An 18,158-nucleotide genomic window follows, 5' to 3' on the forward strand; every position below is an offset into this window, starting at 1 on the left:
AACTCTTCCAGAAAATCAGCAAGTTTCCTGCTCCCTGCCACCATGGGGTCAGAGCTTTGCCCAACAGCTGTGTGTTACACACCACTGATGACCAGGCACCTCCCAGCCACTCAGAGGCACTGTCCATTCTTGTTCTGCAGTGGCTCCAGCTGAATAAAGAGCTCATTTTCTTGGTTAAGGGCATAAGAAGAGTGGAAATTCATTTTAATAACAGACCTCTCCCAGGAAACCTCTCTCTGAAGTAGGAAAGGCCCATGCATTGGTGGTACCAGTACCTGTGGCCCTGTCAGGAGCTGCATGCTGCTTCCTTTGGCTGTCCCATCAGTTCCCAGAGCACCCTAAGCACGTGGTTGTAACCTTGCAGGAGTATGTCATAGCCCCTTATGCATCAGGCATACCTTGTCTCTGTGCCAGCACTGCAGCTCTCATACCTTCCTTGCATATGTCCTGGGAAAGCCCTTCCCCAGGTGGAGAAAGGGACTTTGTAGGGAAACATTTTCACTTTTTCCATCCTTTAGAGGACACTGGTGAGCAGGTGGCCCTCACCTGCAGCCTCTCTCTTTCTCTGCAGAGCATTCACCTCCCTATTTGCATCTATCCAGACACTAATGTCTCTTTTCTTTTGGGCAACCTCTCACCCTCTCCATACTCTCTGCTCCCAGGTCACGACCTAACACAAGCCATAGTAAAAAAACACTCAGATGACATGCAGACTTTGGTGGCCCTGTGCATGCCTACACAGTGGATCACTCTGGCTCTCCCTATGGTCTGTTTTATGATCCATCTGGGCTGGCTGGTGACCAGCTCACACTAGATGGTTGGTTGCAGTGCCTGAGATGCTGCATGGTAGCCCCACCTAGAAATGACACTGCTTTCACAGGACTCTTCCCAGGGCCTCCTTTCCTAACTGGAATCTCCCTCTCAAAATACCACAACAGGAGAAAAAGAACTTTTAAAAAGAGAAGGTGCCTTGTGCTGTGTCCAACTTCAAATGGATGCGTTGCGTGCATGCAGGATAAATTTTTTGGCTCTACCCCAAATGGAGAGTTTCAGTGTGACTTCTGACAACCTTTCAGAAAGGTCTCAAAGTCCAATGAAGTGGCTGCATGAAAAGCTATGGGAAGTTCAGCTCCAAGGACAGACACTGCTTTTCAAGCTCATGTTGCTGCTTCTCGGTACATAGCTGCTCTGAATGAGCAAACACCATAGAAAACATGAAATTTGAGGATCTCTTGCTGCAAATCGGTGGCTTTGGCAGGTTCCAGATTTTTATTTTGTTTATCCTCTGCCTCCCAAGAATCAACCTTCCCATGCATTTCCTGCTGCACAATTTCCTTGCTGCTACTCCCTCTCACCACTGTGCAATTCCACACCAAGAGGCATTTGTGAACCTCACAATGGAGGAAATTCTGCTCATCAGCATCCCCCGGGAGCCCGATGGTACTTTCAGGTCCTGCGAGATGTTCTCCCAGCCTCAGTTTCACCTGCTGCTCAATTTTTCTCTGCAACCAGAAAACAGCTCCATCATCCAGCACTGCCAGCATGGATGGGTCTATGACCATTCACAGTTCACCTCCACTATTGCCACCCAGGTAAGGCCTGGCCTGTGATGTAGCCAAAAAAGAAATTAGCTCAGTGTTTTGAGGAGCAGGTGGAGAAATGTTTGCTGGGTGCACACAGTCAGAGGATAATCTTTGCATTTTAACCAGTGGAAATTACTTGTTTGGAGATTTTCTAGGATGAGGAAGCTCTCCGAAGTGCAGGATTAGAAGGCAACATCATTATTATTATTGTCGTTGTTGTTATTGTTACAAGCATCGTGCTTAAATTGATAGTTAGAAGCCAACATTTCTTGCTAAAGGAATCTTAATGCCTTCAGGTGACTGAGAGATTGGAGGTGGCAGAGGGAAGTCACACTTATAGGATTTTCTCTGCTTGGACCACGTGGCATTTGCACAGAATTACATCCTATTAAGATTTCATATGAGCACAACTTGCTTTCTTGATTTTCCAAACACTTTGTAAATTCTATTCCCTTGCCCACCCCTCCTCACTGATGTCCAGCTTCCCTCTCTTCCCCCCAGGACCACGCTGCCTCTCTTCTCTTACTACCAGAGCCTCTTGTTGGTGGGATAAATGTGCTCTCTAAAGGCCTCCTGCTGAGATGCAGCATGCTGGCCAGCCATAACCTTGAGCCTGCCCAAGGTCCCAGCCCATCAAACATTAACCATCTGCCTTCTGAAATGCTTTGCTAAGGCTAACAGCAATACCTCTGGGTTTTAATGCTTCACTTTCCTTGGAAGGTGGCCCAAAGAACAGATAGCCTTAGGGAAGAGAACAACTTGATCCAAAAGGGGCATGGTTGTGTTTGAAATTGTAGTGGCTGACTGTCTCAGTGAGAGCAGAACCAAGTCTTAACCTAGAGCTGGTGCCTTCTCCCCATCACTTAACCACCTCTGCTTTTGGCAGGCAGGGAGGTGCGGGTCAGACAAGCACCAGGTCTTTAACTGATTTATGCACTGTTTCAAGGAGAAAGGTGTAAAGCATCCTTGGAGGAAAAGGCAAGGGAGGTGGTTTGCAGAACAGCTCTTGAGCATACAACCTCATGCTGCTGCACACACAGTGCAGAAGCCTTGGGACATATTCAGAGGGCTGAGGTTTTCTCCAGAGTCTTTTGGTCTTGCAACAAGAAAGGTTGCTTAAGGTCTGGTTGGCCTTGTGAGGGAGGCTGGGAGGCTGGGAGGCTGGGCTGATGATTAAATTAAGTTCTGCCAAGTTTGCACATTCGGAAAATTAACTCTGCAGCTTGGGCACAGCACACTGTAATGATTAGCAACATTTGCTAATTAGCAGCATTACAAGAAAGTAAAATCATGCTCATTAACATAATTAGGAACAATGTCTAAACCAACTCCTCCATAAGAGATAGGTAAGTCAGCACCAAGGGCAAATAAGACTGCCCCTCTGCCCTCCTACCTCCCTGCACTGACAACTTCAAAGTAAACTTGTCAGGGCAATAGTAACTGGATAGCAACAAAATATTCCCTCATGAAGGTTGAGGCATGCCTTAAGCTCACAAATGCCCATCTCAACAGGCAGTCCCAGGGGCATGACAGAAGGAGCTAGGGGAGACATGCACCCGAACAGGCTGAGAGAATCAATTGCAGGGACCATAAGAGGAGAAAGGGGATGTCTCCATGATGAATGGTACCCAGGAAATCTTTATGATGCTTGACAAGTGTCCCACAGTGGGAATAGAAAACTGAGAAGCCTCGAGTTTTGCAAGATGCAGCTTTACATTTATCAGGACTCTGTCCACACAGGTTAAGTGCAGGCTTTTATCAGATCTGGCCAATATAAATTGCAAGACATGATAGCTAACCACAGGAGTTAAGGGGTATGAAAAGGCAACTGGGCACTCAGTGTCATTTTGGCCTTGTGTTTCAGTGGGACCTCGTGTGCGAACAGCGTGGACTGAACCAGGCAACTGCAACCTTCTTCTTCATTGGAGTTACAGTGGGGGCAGTGGTATTCGGATACCTTTCAGACAGGTTTGACCCCTTTCAGGCTGTTCCCCTGGGGCTTCAGTTTCATGACAAGAACCTCACAAATCTGTGTTATCTGAAAAAGGCAATCAGAGGGACAGAGAAAGGAAAAAACACAATCATAAAGGGAGAATCCAGACTCTCACATGAAAATTGGATTAAACTCAGACTGGAAAGCAATGCAGGGGTTAAATTTTCATGGATCAGGCAGTTAGCAGCCCATCAGAGAAGCAGCATTGGCCTTTGTTAGGGTAAAGATGCACTCCAGCAATGAGCACAACCCTGTGGTCAGCATTGCTGCAGGAACAGTAAAAGCTGAAAATTATCAAGTGCCTCTGAGAATAATTTCAAAAAAACAAACATCTAAAAAAAGGATAAAGCTGGCTAAAACAAAAGCAAAACCAGAGGCTGAAAGTTAACTCCTTGGAAGTTATATGGAAATTGACTAAGGACAATCAAGTGAAGGGCTAGGAGCAAATGCATGCCATAGCTGGGAAAAAAAAAATGACAACAAAAACAAGGAGTCTCTAGAAAGCTTCTGTCATTACTAGAGAACCAAGGTAAAGGCTGTTAGAAGTGGATAGGCATTCCTTGAGGAAGAGCTGAAGCAATGAGGAAAACAGGAACAAATCTACTCTCTGGTTAAATGCTAAAAAGAGAAAATGTAAACCAGAAAACAAATCTGAGTACCAACCTATAAAGCCCACTAATTAAGAAACTACGTATTTCTGCAAATAGCAGAACCAAGAAACCTACCAGAGAATACAGGGTGCAGGCATGCAGTCCGGATGTGCTAGTCACTGCTCAGGGTTCACAAGTCAATGTCTGAGTTTCCTGTGCAGGAAACTGCTCCTCCATCTCCTTCCCCTGGGAACAAACAAGCATTAGCATTCAGCAGGCTATAAAATCTCTGCAGAGCAGAAGGGAAGCAGCTTCACAAGTACCCAGAGCACTGTGGTTAGTTCTGGGCCCCTCACTACAAGAAGGGCATTTAATGGCGTCCAGAGAAGAGACGCCTGGCGGAGGGTCCAGGGCACAAGTCCAATGAGGAGAGGCTGAGGGAACTGAGATTGTTTTGTTTGGAGAAGGCTGAGAGGGGAACTTATTGCTCTCTACAGCAACCTGAAAGGTAGTAGTAAGGTAGTAGTTGGCCTCTTGTCCCTAGTAAATAATAGTAGGACTAGAGGAAATCACCTGAAGTTGTTCCAGGGAATGATTAGACTAGATATTAGGAAGAAATTCTTTTCTGAAAGGGTCAGGCACTGGAACAGGCTGCCCAGGGAGGTGGTGGAGTCACCATCCCTGGAAGTATTAAAAAAACCCATAGACGTGGCACTTCAGGACATGCTCCACTGGGCATGGTGGCTTTTTTCTGGACTGACAGTTGGACTCGGTGCTCTTAGAGGTCTTTTTCAACCATGATGAGTCCATGATTCTGTGATTCACAGTATGAAGCACCCAGAGACCTAGTGCTGAAGACAAGAATTTTTACACCCATTTATTTGCATATATCAGTATACTTTTACAAGGACCCAAAATTGTCAAGGACCCTGATCTTCAAACTTTGTGTCAAGGCTTTGTATTTAAAATGTATTTATAGTACACTTGAAGGGAAAGAAATTCAGAATCATGAAAAGGAGCAGGACAAAATAAGGCAGAAGAGAAGGTCTCTGCTTAAGCAAAATGAAAAATAATATGTTTTTCAAAAGGATTATAAGAGGGAAGAGCCAGCAGTAGATCAAGGCATAAAAGGAATATGCTACAACAAAAAGGTTGCAGCATGAGACATAAATGAGTTTTTGCTCACAGTGGGAGAACATGTAGGAGCAGGTGTTGGAGCTGGAGCTTTGGAATAAACTGACAGAAGACAGAGGAAACAGAGAAATACACCAGTGTATGCCAGCAACCCACCATGAGCAGGGAGTGGTCATCCTGGAGGCCTACAGGACCACTGGGTATGAAAAAGCTGGAACACTGTTGGCATTGTGTGACCTCCACAGAAGAGGGGAGGGAGGGTATCACACATCAGATCAGTTTTAAACTGTTTTCCAAAAAAGATCTTGAGAACTAAATCTATTTGCACTAGGCAGAAAGTAGTAGAAACTATTCTGAAAGATTGAGTCTCCATGGGTGGCTATGACATACTAGTGAAGAATCAGGGTTTTTTGCAAAGCATTCATGATTTACAAAAATACTGGATTTCTTTGAATGCACTAATAGGCCTGTGATGATGGGAGATATTATCTACAAAGATTTCACAAGTTCTCTTACCAAAGACTCCTAAAGAAACTGAGCTGCCCTAGGGGGGCTTCTGCATGATTAAAGAATTGATTAAAAGCCAGGAGGGAGAGGGGAGTGTTCAGTTGTGACAATGGAGGGAAACCTGTGAGTGGGCCTGTAGCTGGATTTGTGTACTTTTCAGCACATTTGTAAATTAGCTAGAAAAGGAGCAAGGAAGGAATTGGGAAGGTAGTGCTGAGTGACCAGGCTGGTAGAGATGAGAACTGAGTGTAAAGAACTGCAGAAGGAACTTAAAGAGCTCTATGACAGTGTGGGAGCACTGGAAGCCAAAATTTCCAGGTAGATTGATCTAAAGTAGAGATCATTCAAACTTCTCATTTAAAACTGAGGTCTCTGAGCTGAGCATAGCTGCTCAGGATGAAGATTTGAGGTTATGACAGACAGCTGTGGGCAAACATCCACCCTGCAGTGAGTAGCAGCTGGAAGCAAATGGGAAATTAAGAATCACTAGGAAAGGGATATAAAATCAAAGAGAGTAGATGCACAGTGGCTTCATGGCTTGAATACTGGGAATACTGTGTGCAGTTTTGGTTTCCCCTCACCCTTTTCCCCCATCTCAAAAGACTACAGGTGAAATAGAGAAAATTCAGATGTGCTAAAAAACTGACCAGGTTATGGCTTTACTTCCAACTAGACAGACCAGGACCTGAGCTAAACGGCCACAGGACCCACAGGTCATGTCAGGAAAGGCTTGCAGCCCATATAATTGCAGTGAGGGCAGCACATCCAGTAAATTTCTAGTAAGTTTGTCAGGTTTGTTAAGCTCGGGTATCATCCTCCCCCTATCCCTTAAGACCCTTTAAAAGCTGACATCCCATTAGCAGCCTTCCTTTTCCCTAACTGCGAAAAGGCCCTACTTCTTTATGCTAATAATAATAGTGCTGCAGGCTGAAATCCAGTCCTGGCACTTTGCTACAGTTCAGGTTTGTTTTATTCTAAGGCTCTACAGACATTTAGATTTGAGAACAGCTCTACTGACAAGTTTTACCCTAGTAAAACCTCCAACACTGTGAAAAAATATACATTATATATACATATATATACGTATATATATGTAGTTTCTGTTATTGTCAGTTTTTTTCAAACACTCCTTTTGTACCTTGCCTTTTTACCGAGTTGGCTGTATGATGCTTTGGCAGACTTTCAGAATAGGATATTTATGAAAATGTCTTTTTTGTCAATTTTTAAGCTTATGCAGTTTGCTCCTTTTATTATGTTTCCTGCATTTAACCTTTCAGAGGTCGTGCTTTCCTACCTCTCCCTTTGAAGACAATTTTAACAACACTGTTTCTAGCAGCCTCCCTGTAGCATGCAGTTGAATCCTGCCAGCTTGCCTCTGGTTTCCTTAGCAGGTGGTATGCATTTGCTGAGAGTCTAGTAATGAGTCCATAAATAGGTGCCTTGCACCCTGCAGGGAGTCTTATGGTTTTCTAACCTTCTTACTGTATTTTCAAGAACAATTTTCAAAAAAATGTATCTTCTTTCTCAGGCTGTTACCCTACTGAAAACTGGATACAGCTTTGGTGGGTTTCTGGGTGTTTTGCTGCTCTGACCTTGGGGAATAACAATGACTTTTGCAGCCTGTTTCCACTTAAATTTCAAAGCAGATCCAGCAAACTGCCTGGACCCAAGCCACAAGTTGCTTTTTCTCCGGTAGATTCATTAACTAGCTGCTGCATTGCCATTTATGATCATTTTAAGGAATGTGATTCTGTCATTATGTGCCAGGACACCACTTTGTCCACTGGAGCGATCGTTCTTGCCACCACCATTCTCAGGTGGCCACTAAGACAGCCCTAATGCCAGAATCAGACCAGGATTTCAGTCCCTCTAGAGTGAACATTACCTGTTTACAGGGCTAATTTACTCCTCCAGTTTGAACTTAAGCTTTCATCACAGACAGTGCTGATGTTCATCAGAAGACTGATACCTTGTACTCCATTTTGATTTTTAAATTTTCATAGGCTGTGTAGAAATACATACATATTTGTGTGTGTGTGTGTGTACAGATTTCTTTCTCTGTATTTGATTTTTTGTATTTCTCCACACTCTCCACACAGGACTCTGCATCGAGAGTAAGATGGTCCTACACCTTCCAAAACCTTTGGGGAACAATCTAGCAGATGCCTCATAGACCTCTTAGGAGATCAGGGCTATTTACACACGTGGGCTGACAATTTGATTCCTATTATTTTCCTTTGGGATTTTTTGTTTTTCTTCCAAGTAGTAGGATTAAAGAGTCACAGTTTTCTCTCCCCCTCAAAAGTGGTGGCAGTCACTTCTGTGTGACCCACAGGAGGAAAACATGCTGAGCCAGGCCTGGGGACAGCCACTGCAGGGAGCAGGGTGTGCCAGCAGCATGGGATTTCAAGCGGAACCCACTGCTTCTGATGATTCTGTTGAACAGGGGAGCCCGATACGTTGTTTTGATCAGTGGTGCTCTCAGAGAGCCTCATGTCCAATGTTCATGGGGCAGTCTGGCCCTCTGGATGGGACTGCACCACTGTGGCACCATCTGTATCCAGCGTTGTTTCCTCCTCTCTGGGACATTGCATCTTCTGATCTTGGCAGAGCAGGCAATATTTTAATCTTTCTTTCTTGAGCCTCTTGTTTGCCCTGTTTCAAACCCTACTCCTGGGACAGGTTTCCAGCTGCTGTAACCCAGCCTGTGCTTGTGGCAGGTTCGGACGGAAAGCCATGCTCCTGCTGTCACTCACGTGCACTGTCGTTTTCGGGATGCTGAGCGCTGCCTCCGTCTCCTACAGCATGCTGGCCATCACAAGGACCCTCACCGGGGTGGCCCTGAGTGGTGTCTCCCTTATTGTATTGCCTTTTGGTAAGCATGTGGGGGACTGTGGGTGCCCAGTTATATGGGGCAGGGGGGTGTCTTCTGACAGGCAGTGGGTAGGGACTTGTCTACAGGACAGGGCAGAGATAGTAGGAACAGGAGTTTGGAAATTGTTACATGTGCAGTTTCACTCCAGGGAGCCAAAAGAACATCAGTCTCTGTAGGATTCAACAATTACCAATTTCTGTAAGTCTAATTAATGCTTTAACAATCTACTTAAAATGTACCAACCACTTATTAGCACTTCTGTTGCAAGGTTAACCCTTGCAATCCATGCTATACAGATCATCAGTAGCACAATAAAAGCCATAGACTGAAGTATCTGCCCCTTTCCTCTGTAAGTTCTCACCCTTCAAACACACTGTGCAGACAATTAATCAGCATAGCTGTGTCCTCAGCAGGAGGAAGATGGTATGTGATTTGTGAATCACATAACCCTGCCTTGTTTCCTCACAGTTTTCCTAAGTTGCCAATCTGTATTTCTAGAAAGAGTCAGGGGAAAGAACCACCAAAAAAAAAAAAAAACCACACAAAAAAACAAACCAAAGCTAGGCAAAAATGAAGCTGAAGTATGTAGGTAATTCTATAATTTAAAAAAAGCTCCAAACTTCAGAGTACCCAGCAGAACACTGGATGATTTTGTAGATCGAGTTGGAACATACTAGGCAAGATTTATTGTACCCAGGAGCACACTACAGGTGCAGCAAAAACTTTGAGGATTTTTGCAGATACAGCCAAACAACCTAAAATGGCTTCAGTACTGGAAAAGCCCACACAAGATGTGAAAAATCCCAAGGCCTGCTATGTTTTTGTTGTTACAAAGGCTGATGCCTGCCAGGAAAAGTAGAACTTGGGAGGGACATTGCTGATTGTTAGAGGTTCTAGCAAGATGTCGAGAAATGGGAAATTCTTCAGGCAAATTGTTTAGGGTAAAAAAATGCATATGTTTGATGAAAAGCATTTGAATTCTATTAAATGAAATTTTAAAGAAATTATCACCTAAGGTGATTTTAGCACTGTTCCTTACTATGCTTCTCCCAGTATAGTACTTCATCCAGTACTTTTACTTTAAGGCTTTATTTTAGTTGCTCACAGCTTTGCAAGAGGTTAAGCCTTGTGAATGCACATTTTAAACATGCCAGATATCAGCCAAAAACTGGAACTCTCCTGGAGGAGAAGACCAAAGACACAACCTCACTTTCCCCTTGTTAAACATCCCTGCAGACCCCTTCCTGAAGCAGTCCTGTGTGTCCCAGCTGAACGCTGCCTCCCTCTTGCAGGGATGGAGTGGGTGGACATACAGCACCGCACCTTCACCGGGATCCTGAGCAGCATCTTCTGGAGCATTGGGAGCATGCTGCTGGCCATGGCTGCATACTTGGTGCGGGAATGGCACTGGCTATTAGTGGCTGTGACAGCACCTTGTCTTCTGAGCATTGTCTGTCTATGGTGAGTGCAGAGACCTGCAGACAGGTGGCTGGTGGGGAGAGAAGCAGGATGCCATTTGCCTCCTATGCTCTATGAGCATGGCAAATGTTGCAAAGCTGACCCTAATATTGGGCCCAGAAGCCCAAGAAGGAGAAATATTCATCTGTGTTCATTCACTTGGATTGCCCAGGCATGGCAGCTCTTGAAAACCGGAGTGGCATTGGTTTCACATCTTCTTAGTTCCAACAAGGCCGGGAGCCAAGGTCACACCATGGTTTGGGGGATGAGGAGAAGGCAGGACTGGAGCTGAGGTCAGGCATTTGGGGGACACGTTGCAGTGCAAAGGAGCAGGATTTAGTGCTGTAAGCACAGAGAAATATGTCGAAGAGCAAGCAAAGCGATTCCAGTACAGGAAAGAAGGGTGAGGCCAGATCCCTAGCTTTAATACCTGGTACCCTCAAGATAAATAATTTATCTGTCCTCTGTATCCATGATACAATACCTTGTACCAATTTTTCCAAATGAGCCAACTACATCTACAGGCAAGGTCAAGTGCCTTTACCTCTGTGCTCTCCATAGTCTTTCTCAGCTCTGTAACCATCCTAATGGGTCAGATACATTTGTTTTCTGTGGGCTATTTTCCTCCTTTAGCCTTATTTAAGAAATACCTGGCATCTAGTAAGCCTTAAAATGGAGGATAATTCACTTAATCAAAGATACTGATTTTCCTTCTTTTTTCATGTAGTAACACAGACTAAAATACAGGGTAAATTCACTGATACACTGACTGTAATGTAAAGTGTCTTGGATAAGCTTATTCAGTCATCCAAAACAGTCATTGGACTAAGCAGCTCCATTTCCCAGCTGGACAAAAGTCCCATTTTAAAATAAGCCAGCAGGTATTCCCACAACTGTCACACTAGAAAAATCTGGGTCTCCTTCACATTAGGGTGGTTGTTTAGTTCCTATTTGACATCAGTGTGGGGCCCGACCACACTGCAGAAATCACAGATGTGTCTCTCAGGGTGATGGGGAGCTCTAACTGGAAACCATGCAGGATAAGCTCTGATTGTTAAGCACAAAGGCTCCAACATTATATGTATGATTGCTGAGCAGAGTAGTATCCAAATGCTAAAGTGCCTTTCAGCTGTCAGCAAAGAGGTTTCTAGAAACTATGGTATTCTTGCTTACTATGCCTGTCCATCAGCATGAAAAAGTGGACTAGGTAGCTGCAGAAAAATCTCAAATAATACAAAAAATGGGAGAGAAACTGATGCTGCTGTTAATCAAGATGTTTTGCTGGTGATGAAGGGTTTCTGGTAAAAAGTAACATCTGATACTTCAGTGTCCAACAGAACTAAAATATGTGTTCTGCTGACTTTTTTAGTTTGAGTTGTTCTGCTCTTTCTCTAGGACAACCAGCCACAAAAAAATGAGTACTGGAAGGTGCTGAAATTCGCAGATGCATTTGGACCCATCCTTTCCATGATAGCTGATTTTTATTCTCATTTATGTCAATGCTGTTCATGGAGATTAGGTCTCCAACAAATTATAATGTAGTCTGATGAAAATTCAAGCACCCAAGAGGTCAGTGATTGCTGAATAATTAAAAGTCCCTGAAGTACAAAATCAAAATCTAACCTAGCATGCTATAGATACTGTTGACACAATTTCAGAACTCAGTTGAGACTTTAGACTAGCAAAGACATAATATTATTCACTGGAGATAGAGGCAACAAGTGCAAAATTCCATTTTTCACTGTTTACATTTTCTAAGGTGGATTGGGTTAAAAGCTTATGGGAAGGAGCTGACAACTTCCAAGCAGACCAGTTCTGCAAACGTTTTTGCTCTACACAACCATTTCAGCTTCTGCTTGAATAGCAATGACAATTGTTCATTAGTCTTTTTGTAACCTGATTTAGGGCACATTAATCACCAACAGCTTATAGGGTCTTGAACCACTCCAGAGGGAGAATCCAGTGAGAGATTTTTAACAACTGCGTGACTGGTACCCACATACTTCTTAAAGGTTGTAGGCCTTCCCACAGGCTGCCGAGGATGCTCAGCTCAAAGTCTCCATGAGAACAGCAGATTCTGTTTTTCTGGTTCTCTCAGTGGACAGATTTGGGTAGGTGTTGGCTGCTCTAGCAGAACACAGTCACTCTGGGGTATTACCAATGTCTTCTGGACCCTGGCAGCTATGAGGACCCACAAAACACCATGTATCTAGGCCGAATGAGCTGCACTGTGACCTGAGAAGCTCTGAGCTAAATAGGGCCACGTAGCCATGAATTGCAACCAGATGCAAGATCAGAGAGATACCTACCAAGAGGGAGTCACAGATGCTAGTTTATCATGAGTGCTGAATCTTCTGCTAGAATAGGCAGAAAAAGAAGAGTCACAGAACTCCCACCCTACACACATCTGCTTAGCAGACTTCTCAAAGTTGCTAATTTAGCTCTACAGCAGTACAGCATCCTTTGTGGCTCAATGACTAGCATGAATACTTCACTGAGGGCTGCAGCCACAATGATTTAGACCAAAGACTTTGGTTATTGTGAAAACAGAATCATTTTAGCAATTCAAAAAGTATAGAGCCCATTTAATCCTTTCTACCATTCAAAGTTTAAAGAGTCCCAAAAGCATGAACCTATAAACTCTAAGACCAATTTTATTTGATAAGAGTTTGAAATTTCAACCAGCTCAGAAAATTCAAGCTTTGATCAAAGATCATATGATAAAAAACTAGACATGTTTCAGTTAGCAGACTATATTCCTTTAAGGGTAGAATAGCATGCACATGTAACAATGGTGTCCCATTACTCCTTTCCATTACCACGTCCCATTACCATTTTTGTGCACCATAGTTGCTATTTTTAGCTGAGGTTGAAGTCTCATAAGAAAAGACAACCTCTCATTGTCCAGGGCCATGTATGTATGTAGGGTGGAAAACATGGAGCACCAACAGGAACACTGTCTTGTCTCCTCACACCAGGTGGGTTCCAGAGTCCGCACGGTGGCTCATAGCCAACGGCAAAGTGAAACAAGCTCACAGGAACCTGATTAGATGTGCAAGAATGAATGGAAAGAAAGACTTTGCTGTCTCACAAGAGGTTAGAAACCGAAGATCTATGTTCTTCCTCTTCCCTTTTATCTCTCTCTCTCTGTTACTTCTAGTTGGTACCTGAAACAATGTTCAGCCTGTAGTGTGATCTGTCTGTGTGGACTTTGGTCCACAGGGTGCCATGCTCCATTTCACTCTAGGAAGCAGCTACAATCATTCTTAAAGTAGCAGCTCAGCTCCCATAAGGCCAGAAATCTCATTCACCAGGGGGAGTGTCATCCCATAAGCATTACTGTCATAACAAGAAAGAGAGTGTGCAGGTGTACGAGCAATTCATGCAGCTTTGCGTTTGCCTTTTTGGTTGCTGTTGTGCTGCCCAAATGTCAGTACGGAGCTAGCAGAAAGCAGACACACATTAATAGTCTGCAGTTGGCATGTCCTCTGTCATACTGAACTTGAGATACTGCTTATAGTGTTATCCAGAAATCTAAAGGCTAGTCCACCCCAGGCTGTGTTTAGTGTACATGTGAAACTGGAAGATTGTCAGCCATAGGGCCCCAGTATGAATGTGGTGTAAAGAACATTTGGCTTTAATTAACTTTTTCCCTTGGCTAAAGATTAGTTCTCACGTTTGTCATGGCTCTCCAAGCAGTTTTAAAGTAACGTGCTAAGGGTGAGGCTCTGGGAAAAGTAGGCATGTACCCACTGGTTTGAATACATTTTTGCTTGATAGCAGAGGTGTGGAAGATGGAATGAAGATGTGATGACTGAACAAATAAAAGTAGAACACTAAAAAAACCAAACAAACCAAAACCCACCTATTTTCAGCTTCAAAGCTCTACGTTTGAGGCTGATCTAGAGATCTAAGTCTTGTGCAAAACTCTATTTAAAAATATAGTTTTACATTTATTGAGACCTTGGTCCATGACGCTTACTTAAGGACACACTAGTGGCTCCAGGAGATGGTAATAAGCTCTATGGAAGAATAAAGGCCCAGGCAGAAGCTGGTCTCTACCTTTAGAGAGACACCAGAACACAGTCAGTGCTCACAATAGCCCTTCACAGCCAGGCTTGAATGGCTGCACATCTGTCACTTCTGACTAATTTTGTTCACATTATTCATTTCAACTTCCCCAAAAGCAACAAAGATCAGCTGTGAAATCTACTGGGTACAGAAGCTTGGGGGTCATTAAACACCAGTCTTTTCCTTTAAAGTCCATAGGTTTTCCTCTTACCAGAAAAGAAAGATGGCACTAACACAGGAGCCTTGTGCTTTGCTGCATCTCTGCGTGCACCCAGTGGTCCTGCATCCACACCATATTTTATCCTGATTATCATGCTTTTTAAAAAGCAGCTTATTAATTTCTATTGAAGAGGTAGCCCTTTTGATGTACAACAGAAATGTGCTGTCTAATCGCATGAGAAATTATTAACTTACTGGTGATGGCAGACAGGAGTTGAGTCTGACTCTTGTCTTTATTCAAGCCAGTAACTCTAAATATGTAAAAATAACAACTTATCACCTCTTTCATTCAACCTAGTCTGATGACTCTACATTTCAGAGTGTGGTGTTTCACCAGGGAGTCCATGGGCTTGCATCCTCATATCATTCTTAGGGCTAGGAAGTATAGTTGGGGCTCCCCTGCTATCACAGCCTTGCACCAAGTCCCAGTGTACTGTGAGCACCATCCCACAATCATTAAAAGTTTGCATTTGTGACAGCTTCCTGGATTCATGAGGTTTATATGAACATAAATGGTCTTCCGCATACCTATCCAAACATACAGACAACACAAAGCTATCCAATTGTAGTTTTCACAATTTACTTGACTGTGCATCAGTGCGTTTTGATGGCTTATTAAAGTAACAACTGATTTTCCTTAGTTCAGAAGATGGAACTTTGAAAGACATACAATCTGCAGAGAATTGCATAGAACACTACTGGCATACTCTCAGGTTTAATAGCATTGTCTTATAGAGCTGATTAAAAAATTTCCCAGAGTGAAACAGTTTTTATAGTATGAAAAGTTTTTTCACTCATCCAAAAGCTGTGGAGAATAGTATGCCATTAGAAATAATTGTTCTGCAGTGGGAATAAATGGAAAATCCAAGGTGGAGTTGGAGCTGGAAAGGGCAAAAGCCCAAGCCTGTTGAGGTTTTCATGCTTGGATCCTGAAAGCACAGCAGCTGAGCCATTTCCTTCTTTTCACCTCTGCCAGGCCCTCAGAAGGATGGCAACAGATAAAAAGCCAGGAGGGAGTTACTCCTACATCAGCTTGTTCAGGACACCAGTCCTGCGGAAGATCTCTCTGTGTTCTGGGGCTGTGTGGTAAGCAGCATCACTTCACACAGGGGATTTGTCCTGCAGTTCTGCAGCTAGACTGCCCTAATTCCCCCTAATCTCCACACACTCCTTGCAGGTTTGGTGTTGCCTTCTCTTATTATGGCATGAGCATGAAACTAACTGGCTTTGGGCTCAACATGTATCTCTCCCAGCTTGTCTTTGGCATCATTGAGATTCCAGCCAAGATGGTCATGTACATACTGGTGAATCGAGTTGGACGACGGCAGAGTCAGGCGTGGACACTCATCCTGACCGGTCTGTGCACAGGAGCCAATGTCATCATTCCCAATTGTGAGATGTTCTTCTGCTATATGCAGTACTTGCTAAAGGGGAGATTTCCATTCTGTGCAGTACTAGAGAAGAAGAGCCAAAGATCTTGTCCGCAAGCAATTCTGTATAGAGATGTCCGCCACCTAAAGGGCATTTGTGGGACAAGGTTGCTGATGTGGGCTAGCCCTAATATCTGGTGACAACGCTGTGAAGTGGCTAAGTGCGGGTCCAGTGATGGCAAGGTGAAAAGCCTATCTTTATTATTAATATTGTCCAGTGGGAAATGTCAGGACCTACCTTTTCATCAATTCAGCTCCCACTCAGGCTAACAGTTACCAAAATTACTGATCTGGACTTTGGAGACAGCAGCTCCAGGTCTATGAAGTTCCCTGTTTTGTCTGTAGGAGCATTGAACCTTCTTCATTGTTGGGACCTCAGGCCACAAGAAGCTTCCTCCTAGAGGCTGCCCTTTGATGACTGTCATAATGTCTTGTCTTTTCTCCTAGCCCTCACCTCCTTGCGTTCTATCGTGGCCATTATGGGCAAAGGTTTCTCAGAAGCTGCATTCACTACCGTCTACTTGTACACCTCTGAGCTCTACCCCACTGTACTGAGGTAAGAGATGTCCCTTGCCTGAGTGCAAAGCCAGAGCCTCAGTGGGCTGTCACCCTCAGGTCTTCAACATCAGCATAGCAGGAAGTGCTGTTGGCTTGACTGCAGGGTGGATGCATTGCCTCTCAAAGTAGCAGGTCCTAGAGATTACACATACTCACAAGCAAGGGGAAAAAAGCAAACCTTTACTCTGCAAGGCACCTGTGTTTAGTAAAGCCTTAGTTCCCTGTGATAATCTGCCAATAACTCTTAAAAGACCCTGAAAATAATAATTTGAAATCTCAAGTCTTATCAGGGACATGTTACCTCAACATCAGATGATATTAAAGCAGAGATGAACTAGCCCCCTAGGAGGAAACAGAGAAGTTGTTTGAAGTATCTGGGTACTGATGACATAAAACCATAAAACCATATTTAGCACCAGCGTAATTTCTAATATAGCTGAGATGGGTGGATGGAATCACGTCACTGTTTTCTTTGTGAAAGTTTGAAAAAACCTTCATGGATCACAGCAGGCCTTGTGCCTTCCTTTAACCCTGTCCTGCTCTGTCCACAGTAGCTTTCTTACCCTCTAGTCCTTTGACTTTCAGTAGTCTGTTTCATATGAAGAATGATGCATATTTAAACTAAAGTGGACACACTGACCCACCATTTTTCTTCTCAAATTGGTTTGTATTTTGACATGCTTAAAGTCACTGACAGATAAAGACAAACCCTTCTGCAGTACCCTATTCTGCACATGCACAGCAGCTATGGCTGATCTCTGGGAAAATATAGGAAGATACAAAGAAACAAAAAAGAAATAAAACAACCCAGAAAAAAACACAAAAAACTGGCGGAGGAAAAACTTGGGGGGAGGATGGGGGGTGGTAAGCCTCAACACTTACAGAAAAACAGGGGGAAGGGGTGGAGGGTCTGCACTTTTTCACAAAGTCTGGTATGAAAGAAGTACCCAACTCTTTCTCATGGTGGTCTGCACCACCATGGTGCCCTACCTTTCCAGGCAGAATGGGATGGGGTACACTTCCTTCATGGCACGCCTTGGGGGGTCTTTGGCCCCACTTGTGTTTCTGCTGGATGAGGTGTGGAGGTCCCTGCCCGAGGTGACGTACGGTGGTGTGGCAGTGTGCTGCGGCTCTGTGGCCTTCCTGCTCCCGGAGACGCTCAACGTGCGCCTGCCTGAGGGCATCGAGGACGTCGAGGAGGCACAGTGAGTCAGCTCCACCGTACTCTGCACATGGAGTCTGCTGAGAGAGGCAGGGGACGTCCTTCTCAGCCACTCGCACTTCCCCATATGTGGGTGGGCAGCAAAGGAACAGCCCGGTGGGGCTGCCACGCCCCTTCTCTTCTGCCCATCAGCCGGAACACCATTTCTTTTCTTCCAGAGTGAAAAGACCACCAGAAATCAGTGGTTCTGAGGGCATGCCGCTACGGTCTCTGCTGAAGTGAGGGACTCGGTGGGACAGCCACTATGTGGAACTGCAAAACCAAGCTGAGCTTTGACCTGTCCATAAAAGAGCTTTTTACTGCCCACCTAGTCTCTTTCTAGGAAGTGGGGCAGATCACAAACCAGCTGGAGGGAGGTAACCCACACTGCAGTATGGCCAAGAGCAAGAGGTCAAACAGAGTATGGAAATAAAGGCACTGTGTGTTAAGCTCTTCCAGTCTTTGGCCTTTTTGGACTAGCAGCACGTGTCAAATTACTGCACAGCCTTCCAGAAACTACAGTCAATTGGTTTACACAG

At 44.3% G+C, this 18,158-nt stretch overlaps 1 protein-coding gene across 1 annotated transcript; it reads left to right on the forward strand.

The window, feature by feature from the left end:
- The first annotated feature begins 1,151 nt into the window (after positions 1 to 1,151).
- Positions 1,152 to 17,942, forward strand: SLC22A7 (solute carrier family 22 member 7). The gene is made up of 10 exons (XM_008504985.2): positions 1,152 to 1,592; positions 3,448 to 3,551; positions 8,528 to 8,682; positions 9,975 to 10,143; positions 13,119 to 13,236; positions 15,407 to 15,516; positions 15,608 to 15,822; positions 16,308 to 16,416; positions 17,417 to 17,623; positions 17,799 to 17,942. The coding sequence occupies exons 1-10, from the start codon at positions 1,215 to 1,217 to the stop codon at positions 17,860 to 17,862; spliced, it is 1,629 nt and encodes a 542-aa protein (XP_008503207.2). The 5' UTR covers positions 1,152 to 1,214; the 3' UTR covers positions 17,863 to 17,942.
- The last annotated feature ends 216 nt before the right edge of the window (positions 17,943 to 18,158 follow it).

The sequence above is a fragment of the Calypte anna genome, chromosome 3, assembly GCF_003957555.1.
Source record: "Calypte anna isolate BGI_N300 chromosome 3, bCalAnn1_v1.p, whole genome shotgun sequence".
NCBI classification, from domain to species: Eukaryota; Metazoa; Chordata; class Aves; order Apodiformes; family Trochilidae; genus Calypte; species Calypte anna.